This window comes from Pelmatolapia mariae, linkage group LG13, assembly GCF_036321145.2.
Source record: "Pelmatolapia mariae isolate MD_Pm_ZW linkage group LG13, Pm_UMD_F_2, whole genome shotgun sequence".
Taxonomy (NCBI): domain Eukaryota; kingdom Metazoa; phylum Chordata; class Actinopteri; order Cichliformes; family Cichlidae; genus Pelmatolapia; species Pelmatolapia mariae.
The window spans coordinates 4,509,941-4,531,543 of record NC_086238.1 but is presented as its reverse complement, the minus strand read 5'-3'; the positions used below and the strand labels follow the sequence as shown (position 1 = coordinate 4,531,543).

Here is a 21,603-nt window from a genome sequence, read left to right as displayed (position 1 = left end):
CCATTTAATGCATTGCTTTCTTATATCAGTCTGAGGATGTCACTGTTCAATTGCACTCTTATTTTTTAAGCCATCCTGTACCATTTTATTTGGGTTTTTTAAATGCGATTTAGACTTTATTACTTTTTTCAATTGACTTTATGTGTTTGTCTTTAATATTGTTTGTTTGTTTACAAATTTCTCCTTTTACTGATCCATTTCTTAGCATATACATGCGTTTATCGTGTTTTCTGGGTTTGTATTAGACTTGTTTTTAACCTGTGATCCCTGTACTGTGTATTTTTGTATACTTGCATTGTTAATCCATCTGCCAGAGCTGAAAAGCACTTTGGGTCAAATCCTGTTGTTTTTAAAGGTGGTATATAGATAAAGGTGATTTGAGTCATCTGCATTTGTGTGGGGATTCATTAGTGCACACAAACTAGTGACGTCTTTAAAAGCCATATTATTGTCAACATTTTGTAGCAACTTATGCTGCCATGCACACAAAATTTTTCAGAGAAGGCCTATTTTAGACTTTTATTTGTCTCTTGATTTGATGTTTTACTTAACAGGAAAGCAGTGTAAAGGTGAAACCAGTGTCCCATTGATTTAATTTTGTGTTAATGCTACAGTTTTTTTTTAAATTTTGGATTTTTTTATGCATTTGCAAGATCTCTAATTCAAACCAAGGAGGAGACACAGCCTCCCAGGTCCTTCCTGATGCAGTGCCTGAATCAAACATGCAGAGCTACCTGGTGTGCTGTCCCATTGCGAATAAGGGACCATTATTGTCCCAAGAGATTCGCTGAACTGGGGCAAATAATTATTTTGTACATTACAGGTCTTCAATTCTTCATTTCTCTCTTATTTTGCACCATGCTCTCCATCCATTCTCCTGTCTCTCACCCATCTAGCTGCTACATATTTATATCCCCAGGCTCAATGCAAAGTCATTGAGCTGTAATATACGAACTGTTGAATAAGTGAAAGAGTAGAAGGCAAATTTCAGACCACAAGACTCAGTGGTGGAAAGCAGGCAAGCTTTTCCTGACATCAACGCAAGGTTGGATAAATAAGTGAACAAATGTGGCAGGAGAACCTCTCCAACAACACTGGGGTCTGACAACTGGATGAAAGCAACTGGGAGTTGTGATGGACTAAATTCACTACAAGGTCCCTTGTTGATATTTTCTCCCCTCTTTTGGCAGATTTTAATTACTTTGATATCATAATTTAAAATGTAAAAGCACAGAGCAGTCAAATGGAGAAGCGCTCACTGGGACAGAAACACCCCATATGATTTAAAATTTATCTAAAGTGGTCACAAAAATAAAAAAAAAATTGAAGAACATCACTTAGTATGTGCATTTTGCTCCAATTCCAAGCTGAATAAACAAAACTCAGCAGGGCTTAAATAGTACCTTAACTTGGCTATAAGAAACAGTTAAGTTTTCATTTTCACAGCAGATTCTTTCATTTCTATTTTTGCACATTTTTTTGTAACAATCACACATTTGAATTTACTCAGGACAACCCACTGTGTTCCTCTTGTAAGACATTCAGCATCATTCAAGTCACTCTTATCTTCTCTTTACACAAAGACAAATCGAGGTTATTGAGAGCATGCACAGTGAGAAGCACAGTGACAGACTCCTTCACACCGTGATTAAATTGTGATGAAGTAACATGAGAAAAGTAATGTATCCATGTATGAAATGTAGCTAATTTCCCTCTAATATTAATTATGAGTATTCTAGCTCATCTCAGCCACTGAAGGCTACAACCAAACCAGAGATAAATAATCTGAATCTAACGTACCTTTGGACAACACTTGGCTAAAAGTATACTTCTGACACTTCAAACCAAAATGTCTTGGCTTTTAGCCTATGAGCTATTATTCTCTCACACACACAGACACACACACACACACACACACACACACTTACAGCCAGCATGAATTTGGCGTCCTCCACTTTGTCCATATCCAGCAGCTGGAGGAAGAGGTCTGAAGCTGGTCTGTAGCAGGCAAAGTGGTTGGCTAGCCGCTCGGCCATAGCGCTCACTACAGAACGACATGTTGTGTTGGTAAAGGATTATTTAGCAACACTCAGTTTAAATCAGTTACTTTGATTGTGGCCTTATATTTCTGCTTATGTCTTACACTTGTCCATGGCATGGTCATTCCCAGCTTCCAGAACCTTTCTAAAGACGAAGGATATGCTGGGGTTTGTGCTGTCTGGACTGGTGTAGATTCCCTCCAGCAACTCTACTGCAGACGACACATCACCACTGCAGAGGGAGACGGATACAAATTTTCTGTTATATTCACTCACCTGCCATTTTATAAGGTATATCTTTCAAAACGTTCATTAATGCTAATATGTAATCGTCCTATGGCATGGCATTAACACAATGCATTAAGGCATATAGGCATATAGGCATGGATGGGATGACCTGCTGAAGTTCATTCTGGTTTATTGAAACTGGACAACGTGAAGACTGGAAAAAAAAAGAAAAAACTAAACTAAAAAACAAACAAAACAAAAAGTTGATGACAGGGTCAAAGTTTGGCTTAAACAACATGGAAAGGATGGATCCATCCCACCTTGTATCAGCAGCTCAGGCTGGTGGTGGTGGTGTAATGGTGTGGGACTTTCAGGCTTGTTAGAGCTCTAGTCTTGCATTTATAAGTCGCCAGTGAGAGCGGATATATGGTTTATTATTGTGATGAGCTTAAGACTAAAAATATGGAGTTGGAAATTCGCGTAAAACTCGAAAGTAATGCAACACTTCAAACCTCACAATGTGATTTAAGTTGTCCAAGTTCATTAGAGGGAAAGCAGGTTCCTTGTTTAAAAGTTGGACTTGTTACACACCCAACCACCACCAAACCTCCACACCTGATTTTGTCCTCAAAAAAAAGATCAGATTTCTTTCTGAATTCGCACTAACTTATTATGCGTAAACTGCAACATGCATAAATCTCCAATACAGCTGTTTTTAAAGAGATCAAGAATGGGATAAAGTGGCCGATAAAACGACAACAAAACCAAAACAAACAAAAACTCCAAAATGCCATTTTTGGACTTTAAATATATCTAAAATGTAATATTAAAATCATATTAGTTTCACTTTTTGTCCCTTACAGCCTCCCTCTGAGTGCACACTCCTTCTCCCGCCTATTCTGTGAAATGTTTTTCTGCTGAGGTTGCCACAACCACACAAAGCCTGCATACCACAGCATTACAAACCTAAAACAACTCAAACTGGCAACCCAGCCACACTACTAACACTTTATGCTCCCTGCTCACCCCCTGCCGTCACCAGTCGTGATGAATATTTAACTTCCAGGGTGTGTGTGTGTGTGTGCGCATATATATAAGTGTGAGTGTCTGGAGGTGGGGGAACATATCTACGCTGATTGTTGCGACTGGGACCGTCTGAATAATTCAGCAAAGGGCCCCTCTAAATGTGGTGCTCCGCTTTCCGGGACCGCTTGCTTTTCCGCCGCTGCTCTTAACCAGTCAGCTTGACTCAGATACAAAGGGGAAGCATGTGTCAGGGAGGCTCAGAGCGCAGCTCCCAGAGGTCAGGGTTCAAGCTGACAGATCCGCGCTACGATGGCCAATCAGGCGTGAGACCGCCTTGCTGTTCTTCACTTCTCGCTGTCCCTCTGAGATGGCGCGGGGATGCCTCTGTTCGAGCTGGCGCGCAGCTCTAATGCATAAGTTTCACAATGAAACTTTGATGCACAATGCATTTTATTATTTTGCTCTGCAGTTTGAGAAGAGACAAAGGAGGAACGGAGGACGGCTCTTTTCATGACATTAAAAGGAACCCATGAATAATCCTATTATGCCCGTGTTTCCCATTTGTACTTAACGCCCTGGCAGCCCTGTAAGCTTTTACTTTAACAGTGTGTCAGCCTGGATCTTGCCACACTCTCCTGTGGGGTAGTGCATTAAACTGTTTATATCCAACAGTGCTTACGAAATGGCATAAAAGACTCACTCGACTGCGTTGAAACATTTTGCTCATGCAACCTATCTTCAGTCTTTTTTTTTTCCTGCTGAATGTCCATACATTTCACTACACGTTGGTGGTGATGGATGAACAGATATCGGTGAATGTCTGAAAAGCTGTACATGCTGTGAATCTAACAAGTCCACTGACAAATCTCTACATATAAACTTACTTTTTGATGTGTGCCAGGGCAGTGTTGTTGACAAACACCATGCTGGACAGGTTGGGGCTTGTACCAAGGCTCTTTATTAATGATTCCACTTCCTGGATCCCCTCCACGTCGCCTTGACTACCCAGAGCCTGAACCAGCCTGGTGATGGCAAGATGCGAGGGCACATGGTCCAACTGAAGCATAGACTTCAGTCTCTCAAGAGCCTCTGTGGAGGAGTGCAACAAGTGACTGCGTGTACAAAAAACAATGTGTATGTTTGTGTTAAGCATGCATGTCCATTTCTTACCTTTGACCTGGCCTTTCTTGCTTTGTGTGATGATGAGTAAACTGCTGGCAATATCAGTCAGCTTGAAACCTGGCACCCGAGTTTCAGCACTAAGGGAGACAAATAATTCCTTGGTTATCTGTGGAATACTACAGTAATACACAAGGAAAAGACAAACTCGACAATACGTTAGGAGTGCACCAATACATCAGCCAAAGGGATTGATGTTTGTTTGTCTCACATCAATGGTGAGCTACTAAATGTTAAAATAACTTCCAATTTTATATTAGTTACACAAGATGGATAAATACGAGAGTTTTGGAGATGATTTGTGACACAAAAACAGCAGCAAGAGTGAAAGGAAGGGTTTATAGATGATAGAGCGACCTGCTGTTATGTATGGCTTGGTGAGGCCAAGCTGAAAGTGGCAGGGTTGAAGATGCTCATATTTTCATTGCAAGTCACCGGAAAGGATGGGATTAGAAATGAGTATATCAGAGGGACAGCTCAGATTGGGCAGTTTGGAGACAAAGTTTGAGAAACAAGACTGAGAGGGTTTGTAAATGTGCAGAGGTGGGAGGAAAAGAAGAGGATCACAGAGAAGATTCATGGATGTAGTGGAGGAGGAGATGGAGAGGGGTTGGTGTGACAGAAGGGGATGTTTGGAATAGGCAGCAGGCAGGCTATCCGCTGTGGTGACGCCTAAAGGGAGCCGCTAAAAGAAGACGACAATGAAGAAGAGAATTAAGATTTCAAGTTGTCCTGCACAAGTTGGAAAGTAATAAACAAGAACAGAAACAACTATCCATTTCGGACAAAGTTGTCTCTGAGATTTTGCCAATTTACAAATATTGTTTTGCCCATTGTAAAAAAAAAAAATGTTCTACTAACATTTTATTTATACCTTTTTTAAGGCTGTTCGATATAACGATATATATCGGATGACGATATAAAAACGTCTATCGTTCCATTTTACGCTATAGTTTGTTTCATGGTGTCGCAAAATAAACTGTTTACGGCAATATTTTTTCGTCGTTTTGATGGTCACTGTAGTGGCTATATTAATTTCTTAAAGTTCTCTCTTTCTTTTATATTTAATATAACCACACTATGGACGGACAAGCGCCTGTTTTTATGCGTTGTCGTTAGCAACAAGGACGGTAAAACCATCGCGTGTCCGCTTGTTTATTTTCCACATAAACCTTTCAGAATAAAGCTCAAGATCCTGTTGAGACTTTTCAAAATAAACTGAATCACGTGAAAGAGTATGCAGAGTGTTTACGGATGAGAAGCAAAAAAGAGCCGTCAGGTGCTAAAAATATACCTTAGACTCAAACGTTAGAACAGGCTTTTCCCCGCAGCATGCCGTGTAATAAATACTCACAAAGAAAACGGCGGCCGTTACAACTTATGTCTAAAAATGTATCGTTTCATGCATCGGTTAAAACACTGGACTCCAGGTACACGATGCCCAGCTGGAAACACTTCAGCTGCCCGAGATTCACAGAATTTACAGAAGATGTTAAATTTTTGTGATTTATATCGTTATCGGACGATAGATGTCTTATATGGGGATATGAGATTTTGGTCATATCGCACAGCCCTACCTTTTTTGCTAAACTCAATTTGTCACATATTTAATTGAGTAAATTATGTAAAAATAAGATAAATGTACAAATCATTGCCACAGTGTTTCTGTCTGGGTTTATTTTTAAAACATTTTACTCTCATAATCGTCACATAAATTGGAAAAAAAGAAAAGCTCGTCTCTATTCAGTTTATGCTCATGTCAACTGCTCAAATTCTTATATATATAAAAATAAAAGAGGTATTATTGCGTGTCATCTAACCCTAATGTGGGATGTTCTGTTAAAATGAAAGCTAAAAAAAATGCATCTATTTACATTTCAATTTCTTGATATCAGAAGTACATAATATACATGACAGATTTGTTCCATATCTGAACGATGCTATGGGCAAGTCCATTATTTCCAACTTTAAAGCCAATACTGTATCTCTAAAAACACATCTTTATAATCTGCGATAGCCGTGTGACGGTGTCTTCTCCGCCATTATCAGGCATCGCATTTTGAAAAGCATTAGACTCCATAGAGACAGAGGGGATACACGCATGAGCTGAAAGATATATGACAGACAAGACAATAGGAACAAATCTGATTGAAAACAAGTCTGAGCTTCTGCTGTGACCTGAAAATAATGCAGACATCAAGCGGTTGATTGATGTTGTCATATACGTGATGTTCCTTCCTGCTGTGTGTGGTATTACGCTGCAGCACCGAGGCCTCTGGGAGCTGCTCCCTCTCATCAAATCCTCCTCCTTTCACTCTGCATGTCCATCTAACTTGCTGTCCTTTCCAGCCCTCCTCTTTTTCATTTCTTTGCCACTAAAACCTCAATCAAGCTTGCCTCCTGCCTTTTCCCCCCCTTTTTATTATTATACCCCTGCAACCAGATTAATCTGCCCGCTCAATTGAGCATCAGGCTGGCAATCCTTATCACTGTGGCGACACCAGGCCGGGCAGCATCCGGCGGCCGCTGTGACAGGGTCACGCCGGAGATTGGAGGAGTAACAGGGTCGGCGACAGATTGCTGTGGAGACTGAGCAGCGGGGTCAGAATTATTCTTATCAGGTGGAAGAAAATCTCCAGAAGCTGTCTCCCAACACACACTCTCACCTTCTCCTTCTAGGGATATTGTGCGTCACCCACTTCTTCTTCTCTCTCATCATCACTCTCTCCCAATCCCTTAATCTCACCATAAGTACCCCGCTGCTCAATTCTGTACAGATTACCCAAAAACAAACACACCCACATGCACTGAGAATTAATGCCTATAGCGTCTTCATTATCCCCGTACGTGATTAAATCTAGCCCTCCTCCCCTTGTTCACTCCTCTTTTCCCATTTAGCCCTTTTTATCTCCATCCTTTCCTTTCCATTTCCATCTCTCCCCGACTTTCCTCTCAGCTCATTTCACTTCTCATTAAGAGCGCAGATAAACTAAGCTTTTATCCAGGCAGGGATGCCATAAACCAATTCAAACAGAGACTGGAGATGGGTTATCGCTTGCATTGCCTTGTGCTTGTTGAAACACGGCTCTAAAATTGATATGATTATTTCTCATAATATAAGAGAGTGAACCATGTAGGGAGCTGGAAACAGGGAAGAGACTGATAGTGTAATAGATGTTTTTACATGTTTTTTCTTTCAGCACAAATTAGTAACTGCAGCTCTTCTGTCAGTGTGTGTCATTATGTTATTATCGTAACTCTTTGCTTCTGTGTTTCTCCTCTGCAGAAAGAAAGTGATATAAAGAAAGGGACAAAAGGAGACAGAAAAAAGGGAAAGTTGGAGATTACCTATAAAAGACAAAACAGAGAAGAAGATCAGCCCTGTGCTAAGCTCGCATCTTTAATACCTCTGTCTGTCCATCCATTCCTCTCCAGGCCTAAGCCCCGATATGGCCCACGAACGAAACAACAACACATGATACATTACTAATTGGAAGAAGACTGATGTCCCTGCACAAAGTCACCCGCTTTCCAGAGAACCAAAATTAATCTATATATCCAAGCGTGTGTGTGTGTGTGTGTGTGTGTGTGTGTGTGTGTCTCAGGGCTTAGTAAGAACCATTGTCCATATCCAGCAGAACTGAATGTGTTAGCACACAATCAGTTTGTAATCCTCATGTCTACTGAGGAGCTGCAGATTTAGCCTGAGGCGACCTGCTACCACCAGCTGAGGAGTGACAGGAAAAGTAGCAGAGCATTAAACTACATGTTGAATTGTAAGTTTAATACAAACTGCGGTGCTTTCTGTCTGCTTTAGGGGCTGGATATTTCACTTATGTTAACTCTTCTAAAATATGAACAACTATGGAAAGGGATCCCTTTTGTTTTGCTGCTGTTGATTTTCAAGGAAAAACTAAACACAATTAGTTGGTTATCATACTTAGATATCGGGAAAAAATCTGATTGCCCTTCTAAAACAAAAGCTAAAACCCACTCCTTATAAATCAAAGCAGATGTATGGAGAGAACTGCATTATGTCACGCCAAACTGCTAAACCTGACAGCATTGGAAAACCCTCCTACTGCATGTTTTAGGGTGTGATCCCTTATAAAACTGACAATCCATCATACAAATTCACTTCAAAGCTGACTGTGAGCTGGATGGAGATGAATTCACCAGTGACATTCCTCCAGATGCGAATTTAAAATCTGCAATCCAGGCATTGTGTGAGATTACCAACACTTGCATTACACCTACAAATGAAAAATGTTTTTTTGCATTATGTGCATGACTGTATGATTTTCATACCAGACATTAAGCCCCTAAACACAGTAGCGTTTACAAGTCCACATAGACTTCTGCACAACCTGAAGTCTTTTTGGCAACCAGGGATACGTACAAGACAATAAACTGAGAATATAAGCAGTAAAAAATATTTGCTTTTTTCCCAGATGATTTTGGCACAAATCAAGATATTAATACACCTACATGTCCTTGACTGCCATGGCTTCATCCATAGATCCCTCGGCCAACAGAGCACGAATCAGGTGGTCGTAGGGGGAGGGGCCTAGTGCCACACCTTTTTTGTCTGCTTCCTTTAGCATCCCAAATGCATCTGCAGGAAGAAAGCAAGAAAAAAGGGAGAGGGGAAAAGTGAGTCATGAGATTGGCTGAGATAACTGAAAAATAAAATTTAAGATTATCCCTGTATAAATGGATTGGAACAGCCTAATCTGAACACACAATAGTAAAACATGATGTTACCATTTCTCCTCAATATTTATAGGAAAACGTGTATTTACACGTTTTCCTATAAATATTGAGGAGAAATGGTAACATCATGTTTCCTATGACAGCAGGCACTTTATTGCGCCTTTAACAGCCTCTGTTTGGAACAGTAGTCACCCAAGACTGCTATATGAACTACTTCATTTCAAGTATAATTTGACATTTATTCTTTTCCCCCCTCAATGAATCAGCAGGCTTGGCACTCAGTAGATTTCACCAATAGTACAATTTAAAAAAAAAAAAAAAATGCTGGGTCAAGAGGAAAATGCCATGCCTACACAGCATGAATCAGCAGAAAGCAAAATGAAAAGGTGGGCAGGTAAAAAAGTCACATGTCAGAAAGTTAGATGCTCAATTTTTGGGAGGAAAAACTTTCTTAGGAAAGAGAATCCCACGTAAGAGTGTAACTAGGGATGGGTATCGAAAACCGGTTCTTGTTGAGAACCGGTTCCCACTGTTTCAATTCCTTGGAATTGTTTGCCATTTTTGCAAACGATTCCCTTATCGATTCCAGTCGCCCCGAATGACGTCACCACGTTGCGGAGCGTCCTTTACCTGGCAGGAAACATGCCGGCTCAAACGCTAAAAAGTTTGGTCATACTTTACGAGAACGGATGACAACAGGGCAACTTGCAATACTTGCAAAGTAGATATTTCATTTAAGGGAGCAAACACTACGAATATGCAAAAGCATTTGCTCACAAAACACGCGATGACCTTAAATGAATGTCGTGTTTTTAATTCCGCTCCGGACTCGTGAATCTCAACCCAGCAGCAGCGGTAACGTTTGCACGTCCTCTCCCGTTAATGCGGCAGGTAAATAATCAACTATATTATGCATATTATGTTAGCGCGATCTGCCTTATTACAAAACCTGCCATTACTGTGCATTTAGGTGACCATGATGAGAGAGACAGAGTCTGGCTGGCTCAGATGCTGGCAGTTTTCGCTGCAGTCTACCGGTAGCGTCTCCTTTCAGGCCAAAATGTCACCGAGCACTGACTAAGTTTGTGGTAAAAGGCATTTGCCACACCAGATGCCCCCGATTTTCGGTAAGTGAATGTGTTTAATTGTAGGCAGGGAGATTACTGGATATTCTTGTGTAATTGCTACAGAATAATTTATGTTATACTTTGTTATTGCTACAGAAGAATATTTATTTTATTATTTTACATTTACAATTTTTTCCCCAGGGACCCTGTGACACCCCATTGAAGAGCCGTAGGCTGTGGATCTCTTAAGATCTCACTGTTGGGTTTGTAAGGCCATGTTACTCCTAAATTTCTATCTTGTTCAAAGAGAAGATATAAAACAAAGTTCTAAGCTAATTGACCTTAGTGTTCTCCTTTTTTTTTAAAAAAGGAATCGATAAGAGAATCGATAAAGAATCGAATCGTTAAACAGAATCGAAAATGGAATCGGAATCGTGAAAATCTTATCAATACCCATCCCTAAGTGTAACAGACTGTAATTTATCAAGACGTGAAATGGGGTTGAGTAAAGAAAAACAATTCGATGCTTTTGGAGATAACTTGTTGTGCAGGTGCCATGAAAAAATACTTACCCCTTCCCGATTTCTGATTTTTTTTTTACAGATTTGTTAATCGAAGATCAGTCAAAAATAACCAGCGCAAATACAAACTGTAGTTTTTAAATGATGATTTCATTTATTAAGAGGGAAAAAAGGTATCCAAGCCTACCTGGCCCTTTGAGAATAACCAATCGCCCATTAACCTAATAACTGGTTCTGCTAACTATGGCAGAAACAACTGCAATCCAGCGTTTGCAATAACTGGCAATGAGTCTTTCACATGGTTTTGCAGAAATATTGCCGAACTCTTTGAATATAAAACATTGCAAAAAAGATCCCAATGCTATCACCATGAATGACGGGAAAGTAGGAAATTGTCTGATAAACAATTTCTATTGTCTTATATTCTCAAATTCTAGTTTTAAGAGACTGGAATTGGTCATTTTATACACCTCTGATGTTTTAAGTATGACAAATGTAGTATTGTCTCCCCTCTAAGTCTTACAGGAGAACAATAGCAGGACCTCCTGCTGCTTACCTTTGGCCTTGCCCTTCTTACAGAGGGCCAACAGACGGACCTGGTAATCACTAACACTTTCAGTTGCAGTGGGGGTTGTTGCGAACTTGACCTGCTGTGTGGTGGCAGCTTGCTGGTACCAGGTCTAGAAAAACAACACACAAACACACGTATAAAACAGTGCTTATACTCAGTCTGATGTCCACAAAATGCAGCTACATCAAGTATTAAGGTCTGAAACATGTTCAGCTGTGTCCTGGGAAAGAGCTGGAGTGTTTATGTGCATATATGACAGTGCAATAATGCCTGACAGGCAGGGCAAGGTCCCATAATGCTCGGTCACCCATGTAGCAGCAAGGGAAGGGGGTTAAGCTGTATCGGCTGGGGGCAAATTAGGTTTGGCACCCCAGGGGCAAAGGAAAAGTGTGCGTGCTAGAGAATGTGTGTGCTGGAGCGGGTGGTGTCAACTCAAGAGCCCCTGGGGTCACGAAGTTCATCGCTTCAGGCAACGGCAATCACTTTCTGTCTCATCATGCTTCAGGCTGCTTCAGGCGCGCACACCAAGCTCAGGAAAAATGCATAGTGAAGGAATAAAGCAAACAAGAGGAATTTAAGGCTTTTTAAGACTTCATCTCTTTACTAATTATTGTACTTAATTAGTAAAGAAATAAAATTTAATTCTCTCCATTTAATTTTGTTACAGCTGAACACTCATATCGAGCCAAGCATCAAGCGACAACCATATGGTAGCATTTAGTGTCTGGCTAAATTAGTCTGGCATTACAGATTTAGAGACAGATCAAGCTGTAATTCCTTTCACCAGCCAACCGGTCTGATTGACTACACTTCAGATCAGAGCTTCAATCCTGTTTCCTCGGCATGTAATGAACAGGGGCTTAAAGTGGAGCAGAGTAGGGGGGCTGCATGGAGAGCGGCTGATAAGAGTTTTCAGAGGTTGTTTGGGGGGCGTGGGGGGGTTGCTCCTACAATCAGAGTCTGGGGTCAACCTGCTCTTTGGTTAATCGATTCAGTCAGCAACAGTTTTATTCAGACAAAAAAATAAACATGTAGTGTCATCTAAATTTAAAAAAGCAGTAATTAGACCATTGTGATTTGAATGAGGGAGTGCAACTTTTAAAGAACTTTGCCACATCAGTACAGGACCAGTAATGTACCGAATATTAAATGTAATTATTGTGTTATTACCATGCAATTTTAGGTATAAACCATCAAAGAGGGCTGAGTAAGCCTTAGTATTGATTACTATAAAAACAAAAACTAACAAGGCACAAAATAAGAAATACAGGAAAAATAAAATCAACAGTATTGCCTGTTAAACAGTCACAAAAGTGATAGAATTAAAAAATATTTTAAAGACAAGAATTATAAGATTAAATGAAATTGTCATTCTGATCTCAATCATCAGACTGTTCCTCCTGTTTGAACATCAAAACAGAGCTCAGTATCCAAAAGTCCCTGCCAGGTTATGAGCTCAATGCTTGACATTTTAGGTGAGCTACACTTAGTGTAGGCTAGAGAAGTGGAATTCTTTCTGACCAATAGGTAATATATAAAAGTTATTATCAAATTAACTTTGGAAGGTTCTGAGATAGCCTGGATTTGATGTCATTTAGAAAGGTCAATAGATTGTCAAGGCTACTGGTGTTGCACAGCAGAGATTTAATACTGTGTTATGAGCAAAACTGAATGGGCAATATTAAGGCTATGAATGATCTGGCTGAGAGGAAGCATGTATATTCAAACCATAAGTGGTCCTGGGACAAAGCCTTGGGGAACGCCTCAATGATTTGTTGATTATTGATTAAACAATGACTTAATATAATATCTCAAAATAGCAACAATCTCACATCATAAAAAATAGCTTTTTAGACAATAAAAATTCTAAAAAAAAAAAAGGAAATATTACCTAACAGGTAATTACTTCAACTGATCAAATTGACTGCCGTGATTAAAGACTTACGGACACAAAGCTATGAACAGGCCCACTATGTTGAGTCTTACCATTAGTGCTACAGGGCTGTATGTCATATTTAATATCAGGCACCTTGACAGCTCGTTCTTCTTGCCTTTGCTTTTAGGTTTGCCTTCCCTGCTCATGGCAATCATCTTTCTAATAACAGACCTGCCAACTGAGCATTATTGGGATTTTCATTTTATTGTAAGCTGGGACTTTACCTCCGGTACCTCGAAAGGGACCTCCTGGCCATTTCTCTTCAGGATGTCTGCCAGTAAACGCAGAGTCCTCTCCCTGGGAACAACGTTCTCCTCCTGCATCTTCGTCCACATGGCTTCTGCCCTCTGCCAATTGTTGGTCTCCTCTGAAAGCAACCAGAAACAAAGCAGTGAGAATGAGAAAATGTTTATGATTTGTTATTGGAAGCCATGACACACAGACCTGTGAGCCTATATAGTCAGCTCACTACCCAGCATGCTCAAGAGAGCAATTTCTGACAAAGCGCTCCATGCTGAGAGAAGGCAATCAAAGCACTAATCTGATCAACAGACTGACCCTCAACTATGGTGTAATTTATCAAACACACCAGCTAGTGGTGTGTGTGTGTGTGTGTGTGTGTGTGTGTGTGTGTGTGTGTGTGTGTGGGGAAGGGTAATGGGTCGACAATCAGCTTTAACACTCCAATCACAAGCGTTATCTGTTCTGCTCTCCAGTGCAGCAATCACACCATGTCTTCTTCTGACTTCTGACTGATCCCATTCTGCTGCACACTCAAGGTCTGGGAATGAGCTCAGGAGGCACACCCAGAGGTGAGAAGTCACAACTGAAGATGAGGTCAGGGAGGGAGGGGGGGGGGGGGGGGGGGCAGTTTGTAGGTCAAACCCACAAACACCCACAAACAGAGAAACAAAATAAAAGAGCACACAGACAAATGAAAGGAAAAGACTTACTGCAGAGCCGGAGGATATAATTGTACATCTCATCTCTGTCGCACTCAAACAGCTTGGCTGTCATGTCCACCATCTGCTCCAAGGCCTCTATCTGTACACACAGACAGAATATATAGTTTAACTTTGATTTTTTTTTCCAGCATTTATATTATTTTTGCTGCCTTCTTTGTGTGGCTCTGGTAATTTGAGGTAATTTTGTGTGTGTGTGTGTGTGTGTGTGTGTGTGTGTGTGTGTGTGTTACCTACCTGGTTATTTAAAATGCATTTCTCTGCATACCACTGCAAGCGTCCAGGCTTTGCCCTCAGCCCAGGGGTCTAGAAAAAAGAAAACAGATGAAAGAAATCAGCTGATTAATTGATAAATAGCAGTGTCAGTAAATTGTTCCTCACATCTCTCAGATGTCAAATAAATGGTCAGATGCTGCTCAGCAACAAGACATGCTTCAAACATTTTTTTACTTGCTCCCAGTTAATAACATCTTCCAACATCAGGCTTATATTTTATCAGTGTCACTATTATTATTAATATTATTATTACTACAATGTCTGTACTTCATGCCAATTGTGTTTGTTTCTTTACTTCTATTTATATTTGCTGCAATTTCTGCTGCCCCTTGACCAGGTCTCCCTTAAGAAAGGAATTTTTATCTCTCAAAGTAAAAAGTGTCATTGAGACTAAAGGATAAATTAAAAAAAAAAAAATTACTTCACTGAGCAGAATGTATGATGGAGATTAATATGATACAAAACCATTAAAACATTATCCTTACCCGAACCCGTCTAAAGAGTCCTTAAATATTAGCATTTATTGATGTGGACTAATCACAAGCTGATATACAACAGATTTTAAAAATTAAATGTGTCTGCTGGCAGGAGGCTTTGCGTAAGTGCAGTGGTTTTACAAGATCATCAATGATGTATCCACAGTCACTTTATTTGTAAAGCAGAATGGCAAATGTAAAGATAATGTGTTTGATTGGCCTTGCAGATTATCATTACATAAAAGCTAAAGGGCAATTTATTGCTACAAAGAAAACAGAGCTGATATATAATATGTGTTCAGGAGTCGGACACATGCATTTAGCAAAGCTACATCTGAGGAAATTATTTTCATTCTCAATTGATCTTTTTTTCTTTTAATTAGAGCTGACGAATCATTGGGTTTCAGTGTAGAGAATATGTCCATTAGAAGTTTGCAAAGTACTTTTTTCAATTTATAGTTTAAATTACTTTTTCATTAACCAGTAATCCAAAACTCAGATTATACAAATTTGCAATGCTGTGCAAAGATTTACAGACTTCAGATTTTTGTTCATAATCCAGTAACAACATAGAAGCATCTAACAGATCAGAAATTTCTTCTACACTCCAAACATACAGCCAGAGTCATAAAAAACACGTTCAGCTCCACAAAGAACAGGAAGTCATACAAAATGTGCTGCTGTATCTCAGAATAACGGAGTCTGGGAATAAATGAAGGCAGAAAACTCAGAGGCAACCCAAACAAAGAGGATTACAAAACATTACAAAAGTTGAGCGTATTGTAGAGCAATATTTATACAAAAAAACGTCATAGCCAATGTATATGGTAGGGGCAAGACTAACAAATGTTTGCCATGAATGAGTTTAAAAACCCAGTGAAGCCACTCTGCCTTGTAGTATAGATTCTAAAATTAAAGGTGGGGAAAACAAAATACATTCTGGAAGGAAAACAATTTAATTTATCTATGACTCCACAGTGCAACACTCAAACTGCCCTATATGAACTGTGGAAATACTACAGAAAGATCTCCCACTACACTCTTGAAAATGACATTAAAAAAAAGGAACTTCAACAATAAAATTATGATTTCAAATGCAGAGAATCTGAGGCCCCGGCAGCTACAGCCAGGAGATTTGCTCAGATTTTTAGGACACCAGTGAGATGCAGACAGACAGAGTGTGTGGGCTGTCAATAAAGGCTGACATAGATTGATCTGCAGGCTCATGTAGCTATGATTTAGTCTGATATGAGGAGTGACTAGATGATTATCATGGAATAACAGTGATCAGGATTTCATCTGTCTCCTGGGGGCTTTGATACAATCTGAATAAGACTAGGATTGAGAAACCTCACCCTGCCTGTCTTCCTGGTAATCTGGCTAAGGAAAAAAAAGAAAAAGAAAAATGGACAGACCGATCTGGCAGGAAGTTAATCTGAATGAGGATCAACAGCGCTCAATCCCTGCTGGCCTCTTTGATGGGAGCCCATCATACTGTGAGAGAGGGGAGAGTAAAAGGAAAGACCGGCTTCATCCCTTCCCCTGACTGCCATGCTTTCCTCTTTCAATCCCCACTTCTCTCAATCCCTCCCTCTTCCTCCAAATCTCTCCTGCTCCTCCTCTCCATCCCTCTAGCTGTCCCAGGCAAAGGCATTATGTTCTTACCCAACCAGCCAAAGGGACAAATTAAAATGTGTTGCACTCACTCTCTCTCAGTCTGTCTAATCTTCTTAGAGACTAAGGCCCGGTGCAAGTGCTCCATCTCTTTGCCTCCGATTCCTTTTACTTGGTAAAGTCTTGAGGGCTCAAAGCACCACAACTGCTCACACACACACACACACACACACACACACACACACACACACACACACACACACACACACACACACACACACACACACACACACACACACACACACACACACACACACACACACACACACACACACACACGAATATGTTTGGGATTTTGAATCCATCAGGACAAATCTCCCTAATCTGGGCCAAAAACAAAATCCTCAGAAATAAGAAGGCACATAGTTTACACACACGCATGGTTACATGAAAAGAATTCAAGTTCGAAACAAACCCCACCCCCCCAAAAAACAAAAAGTCACTCAGAGATCATGGAAACATGTCAAACAGCTCAAATAAAACTATACTGGAGTCCCTGTTGCCACCTTGTTCGGTGTCTTGCGTAGCTTTTATAGTTGCCAAAGCATCTTCACAGGTTTCTCCCACCTACTTACGTGGATAGACAAAAAGAAAGCGCTGGAGTCGACCTTTCCTCACCTCCACTTAACAAACCCTCTCCATCTCAATTCCTAATGTCCTAATTCCACTAATCACCTGGCCACTTAGCCCCCCACACACACAAATACACACACGCAGAGGCAAACCCCTCTCCCTAACACAAAAACACATAATGGCTTACCACTCTTTAGCAATACTACCTAACCTTGACCATAACACACACAATAATAGGCCTGGCCACCTGACAATCCCCTATCTAACCATGACCATTTAGCACAAAATTGGCCACCTTTCTCTATCATTACATTTAATTAGCTGTGATTAATCAGCTGCCAATTATACCAAACACAGCCTAAAGAGAGACACCACTCTGGACTGCCACTTGACGCTCTCACAGGGGAAAAAGTATTTGTGCATCTGAGTGTGTGTATGCATATTTGAGTCAAAGATATGATTCAATTGTAGTTTATCACCTCAGCGGTGGATCCATCGCCATGCAAGTATAATACTGGGGAGTTCAAAAGTGAACTTTGTGTTTAGACTGTTCTAAAAGTCTGTGAAGGTTAAGTGAATCCTGGCTTTTGAAATATATCAACTGCATTTTTTGTTTGTTTTCTCCTGATTAGACTCTGAAAGACAGCAAAGAAAAGCCGTTAACTGTAAAACTGGGGAACTTTAGCATTTTATCCCAAGTTGTAAATGCAGTTTTGAAGCACCTATATGTAACTTGAAACACTGTTGCTGGTAGTGTTTAACCCAGAGAGGATTAACCAGTCCCTGCAGCCGTCTTCTGCTATAGGAAGCATTTTAACCGCTAGTTTCGGTTCTTTTCTTCCCTATTTAACACACTTTTATGTCCTCCCAGTTTGGTGCATGAACCCAAATGGTGTTTTGTTATTGGCCACTGAGCAATTCACAGCAAACTCCATCCATGAATACCATATTTAAACGTAAAGCCCAAATCATACTCTGTTGCAGACCAGGATGCCGACAACTGGAGACCCAGTTGCTGAGCAGTCATTCCTGACATATTCTTTTAAGTCCACCACAGGCCCTCACGCTAACCATCTGGCAATGGAATTTACATTGCTGGGACCCGAGCGAACTCTGACAGACTCGTGAAAAGTATAATCCCTGCTTTAAGGTGTTCACAGATACATATCTACCAGCACACCCTAGGCTGCAAGTTGATTTTTGTAATTGTATTATCAGATCTGTGGAGGCATATGTTAGATAATGGGATGAAGAGAGAAGCTGAGCTGTCAACTGGTCACCACCCGGTGGTGCGCTAGATCGGGTGGCCGGATACGCCTGGCGTGCCCAAACATACAGAAAGGGTGCAATGGAAGTGTCTGGCAGAGGCCCTGTTCCGTGGATCTTCAATTCCCACCCCTGAGAGAACTAATCAATAGCTTCCTGAGGCCGGGGACGTCGAGTCCTGCCATGGCAATAATTCCCGAAATAAATGGAGGAGTCCAGGGAGTTTCGATGTAATCAACAGGGACTATAGTAATGTGAGAAGAATTCTACATCTGAAGAAAAGTGATAACTTTGTCCAGAAAAGCAGATAAGGAAAGATTACAATTATTTATTTAATAAAAATGCCAGTAGATGTGATACTTTGTGGGAAGTAGTAAATACACACTCTGGTTAAAAAGCAGCCATTGTCCACTAACATCTTGTACGCTTTAATTTTCAGTAGTCATGGAAATAGGCTTGCTGGACTTCTTTTAAATCAATATTCCTGCATTTTTTTTTTCAGTTGCAACATGTCTGGGGATTTTTGTATGTACTGTGCTACAACATTTCAGTGGGATTCAAATCTGAGCTATTTTTTCCATGACAAGGTCAGCTGCACATCTATTTACAAGGCATCAGCAATCTCACACATGTAGCACGTAGCTGACTCGCTATTATAAGTAGGATAACAGTCATACAATCTAGCGAGAGCCACAATAACACGCTGATAATATTTAAGAGGGTTTGAAAATCCTCAAGAGGGACAAATCCCCATTTCAGTGCACGCCAGGACACGAGAGAGAGAGCGAGAGAGAGCAAGGTCAGGGCGAGGGAGTTAAGATATTTTTTACTGTTTTGTTCTCATTCTGATCGGCCTTGTTTCTGTTCCTCTGTTGTCAGGCTCATCCCTCTATTCATCTGCTCATCAATCTCTCTATCTTGTTGTCCATTCCCAACCCCTCTTCCATTTATGTGAAAATCGCTTCTTATCTGCCCGCTTTGCCTCTCTCTTTCTCGCACTAATCTACACAGATTTTAAAGCAGGACTTAAGATGACAAAGATATAAATATTCATCGAATATTCGGGTCAGATGATTTACAATAACAAAAAGAGGGTTGGCAATTCCATCCTACATGTCCTGTGCGGCTTATGACGGCCATGCACACCGGAGAACAATTTTTCATCAGCTAGATTTTCCAAGACTAAGAAACTAATTTTCTTTGGAGATCTGATCTGATCAGAGTGCAGTCTAACAAATAAAACCTTCTAATAAAGGCACAATGTTACCTCGATGATTTTCCGGGCCTCGCGGTAGCGGCCTGTCTGCAGGAATGCGAAGAACAGGTCATAGAGCATGGTCATCTCTCCTCGCTCCTGGCTCACAAAGTCCATGGCTGAAGAGAAAGACAGACAGGCGAGGAAACAGAGCAGAGAAAGGTCATGAATAAAAACGCCCGTAAGGTAAACAAACCCACCACACACTTCATTTCCTTCTGATTCCATTATTTGGCACAATGTCCCACTCACAAAACAGCCCTATCAAGACAGCTCTCAAACAAACACAGGTCCCGAATGAAAGCCTAAGCTGCCCCAGTGAACTTGCTAAAACGCTCTGCTCAGCGTTACGTACTATCTCCATCCAGCAGCTTCAGAACAGGTACCAGACACACAAACAAACACACACCCTGCAAACTTTCAGTAACCCAAATGAATCTGCATATTCAGCAAACAGAAAAAAAAAAAAAGAATAATCCTACTCCCTTCATTTGCACTCATTTAAAGCTGGAAATATTTCACTGATTGGCTCTAATGTGAACAAGTTTTCAGAGTTTCTGACTGGATTAAATGATGTAGCATTTTCTATGTGCAAATCCTATCTTCCCAAGACTGAACCACACCAGCAGGATCCTGTAGAAACTTCCAGGTTAAAAGCATGTTTTCTGTCCTCTTCTTATCTGAAAATAGCTCAGTAGTTGCTATAATTGCCAGACCCTCTGAAAACCCTATACTTTATTTTTCTGTTGGTGCTTGAAACCAAACCAAGGTCACACATGTGAGTGAAGATTTTGACAAGCTGTGTCATGCTTTTAGTGTGTTTTGGACAGCTGAAGGCCAGTCTGCTGGAAGCTTTTCTTCTGTTTTATTTTAAAAGGTGTATTTTAAGGTGAATTTTCAGACTATCCATGCACTGCATCAGCATGGGTCCACAGGGGTACTCACGATGCTGCGAGTGCGAGTGTGACTCAAGGTTTATGTCACAAGTCATCCTCTCTGATGCTTTATATGATGGAGTGAGAGGCGGTGTAATTTGTTATTCGTAAGTTGACACTGCTTTACATGCTGGCCTCTTTCAGCACTTTAATCAGAGTTACTTTGGATTTAAGGGTGCAGCGACTAACTGTGAGGGTTTGTCACCTTTTGGCATGTTGGCGGAATGAAAGGGGACAGAGGGGAGGGAAGGAAGTGGAGAGGTGCTCCACTGTACAGTTTCAACCTTTACGTACTCCAGAGCCACTTGCCCCGGCGGCACACCGAACTTGACCTTTTCACCGCATCGCTGTCGACATACAGGGAGACTGTTCTAAATGTGACTGGCTGACATGCTTCACCGTGACCCTGGTCTGAACCTTTCTCACTCTCTGGACCTCTTATGCTCTCTTGGGATTGTTGGCACTTGTTACATGTGCGTTTAACGCAAACACTGAATGAGCACTTTGGAATAGCTCCTCCCCACACACAAAGACCCAAATGAATAACAAAAGGTTGGAGTCAATCAGAGGAAACAAAAATGGATCACGCTAAGCTGGAGTGGGGAAAAAAAAATTTGGATTATAGCTGTGAGACGCAGTGACAGAGTACACAGCTATTCTGAACTTCTGAACTCTGGGGAATCCTGGTCCACAGTTCAGATTAAACTGTCTTTTGTCACTCCTAATCTGTAGATTAATGAAAAATGTTTAAAATCCCACCAGGACTATTCTTGTTTACATGACAAAACAAACATGCTATGAAAGCATGTTATAATTTATAAATGAGAAAATTTAAATTTAAGAAAATGTAAAATCTTCTCATCCTTAGAGGATGTGGAACCACTAAATATTTGATTTGGGCTCGAT

The 21,603-nt window shown here is 40.7% G+C and overlaps 1 protein-coding gene across 1 annotated transcript in view; it reads right to left on the bottom strand.

Annotated features, from left to right (window-relative positions):
• The window catches only part of lrpprc (leucine-rich pentatricopeptide repeat containing), a 59,590-nt gene that overhangs the window by 7,195 nt on the left and 30,792 nt on the right, over window positions 1–21,603 (bottom strand). Inside the window, exons 25-34 of the mRNA XM_063491467.1 lie at window positions 19,775–19,881; window positions 14,480–14,548; window positions 14,234–14,324; window positions 13,505–13,647; window positions 11,330–11,453; window positions 8,961–9,087; window positions 4,464–4,552; window positions 4,178–4,382; window positions 2,144–2,271; window positions 1,929–2,044 (exon numbers count right to left, since the gene is read on the bottom strand). Coding sequence (XP_063347537.1) covers window positions 1,929–2,044; window positions 2,144–2,271; window positions 4,178–4,382; window positions 4,464–4,552; window positions 8,961–9,087; window positions 11,330–11,453; window positions 13,505–13,647; window positions 14,234–14,324; window positions 14,480–14,548; window positions 19,775–19,881 — 1,199 coding nt within the window. The remainder of the gene's footprint in view (window positions 1–1,928; window positions 2,045–2,143; window positions 2,272–4,177; window positions 4,383–4,463; window positions 4,553–8,960; window positions 9,088–11,329; window positions 11,454–13,504; window positions 13,648–14,233; window positions 14,325–14,479; window positions 14,549–19,774; window positions 19,882–21,603) is intronic.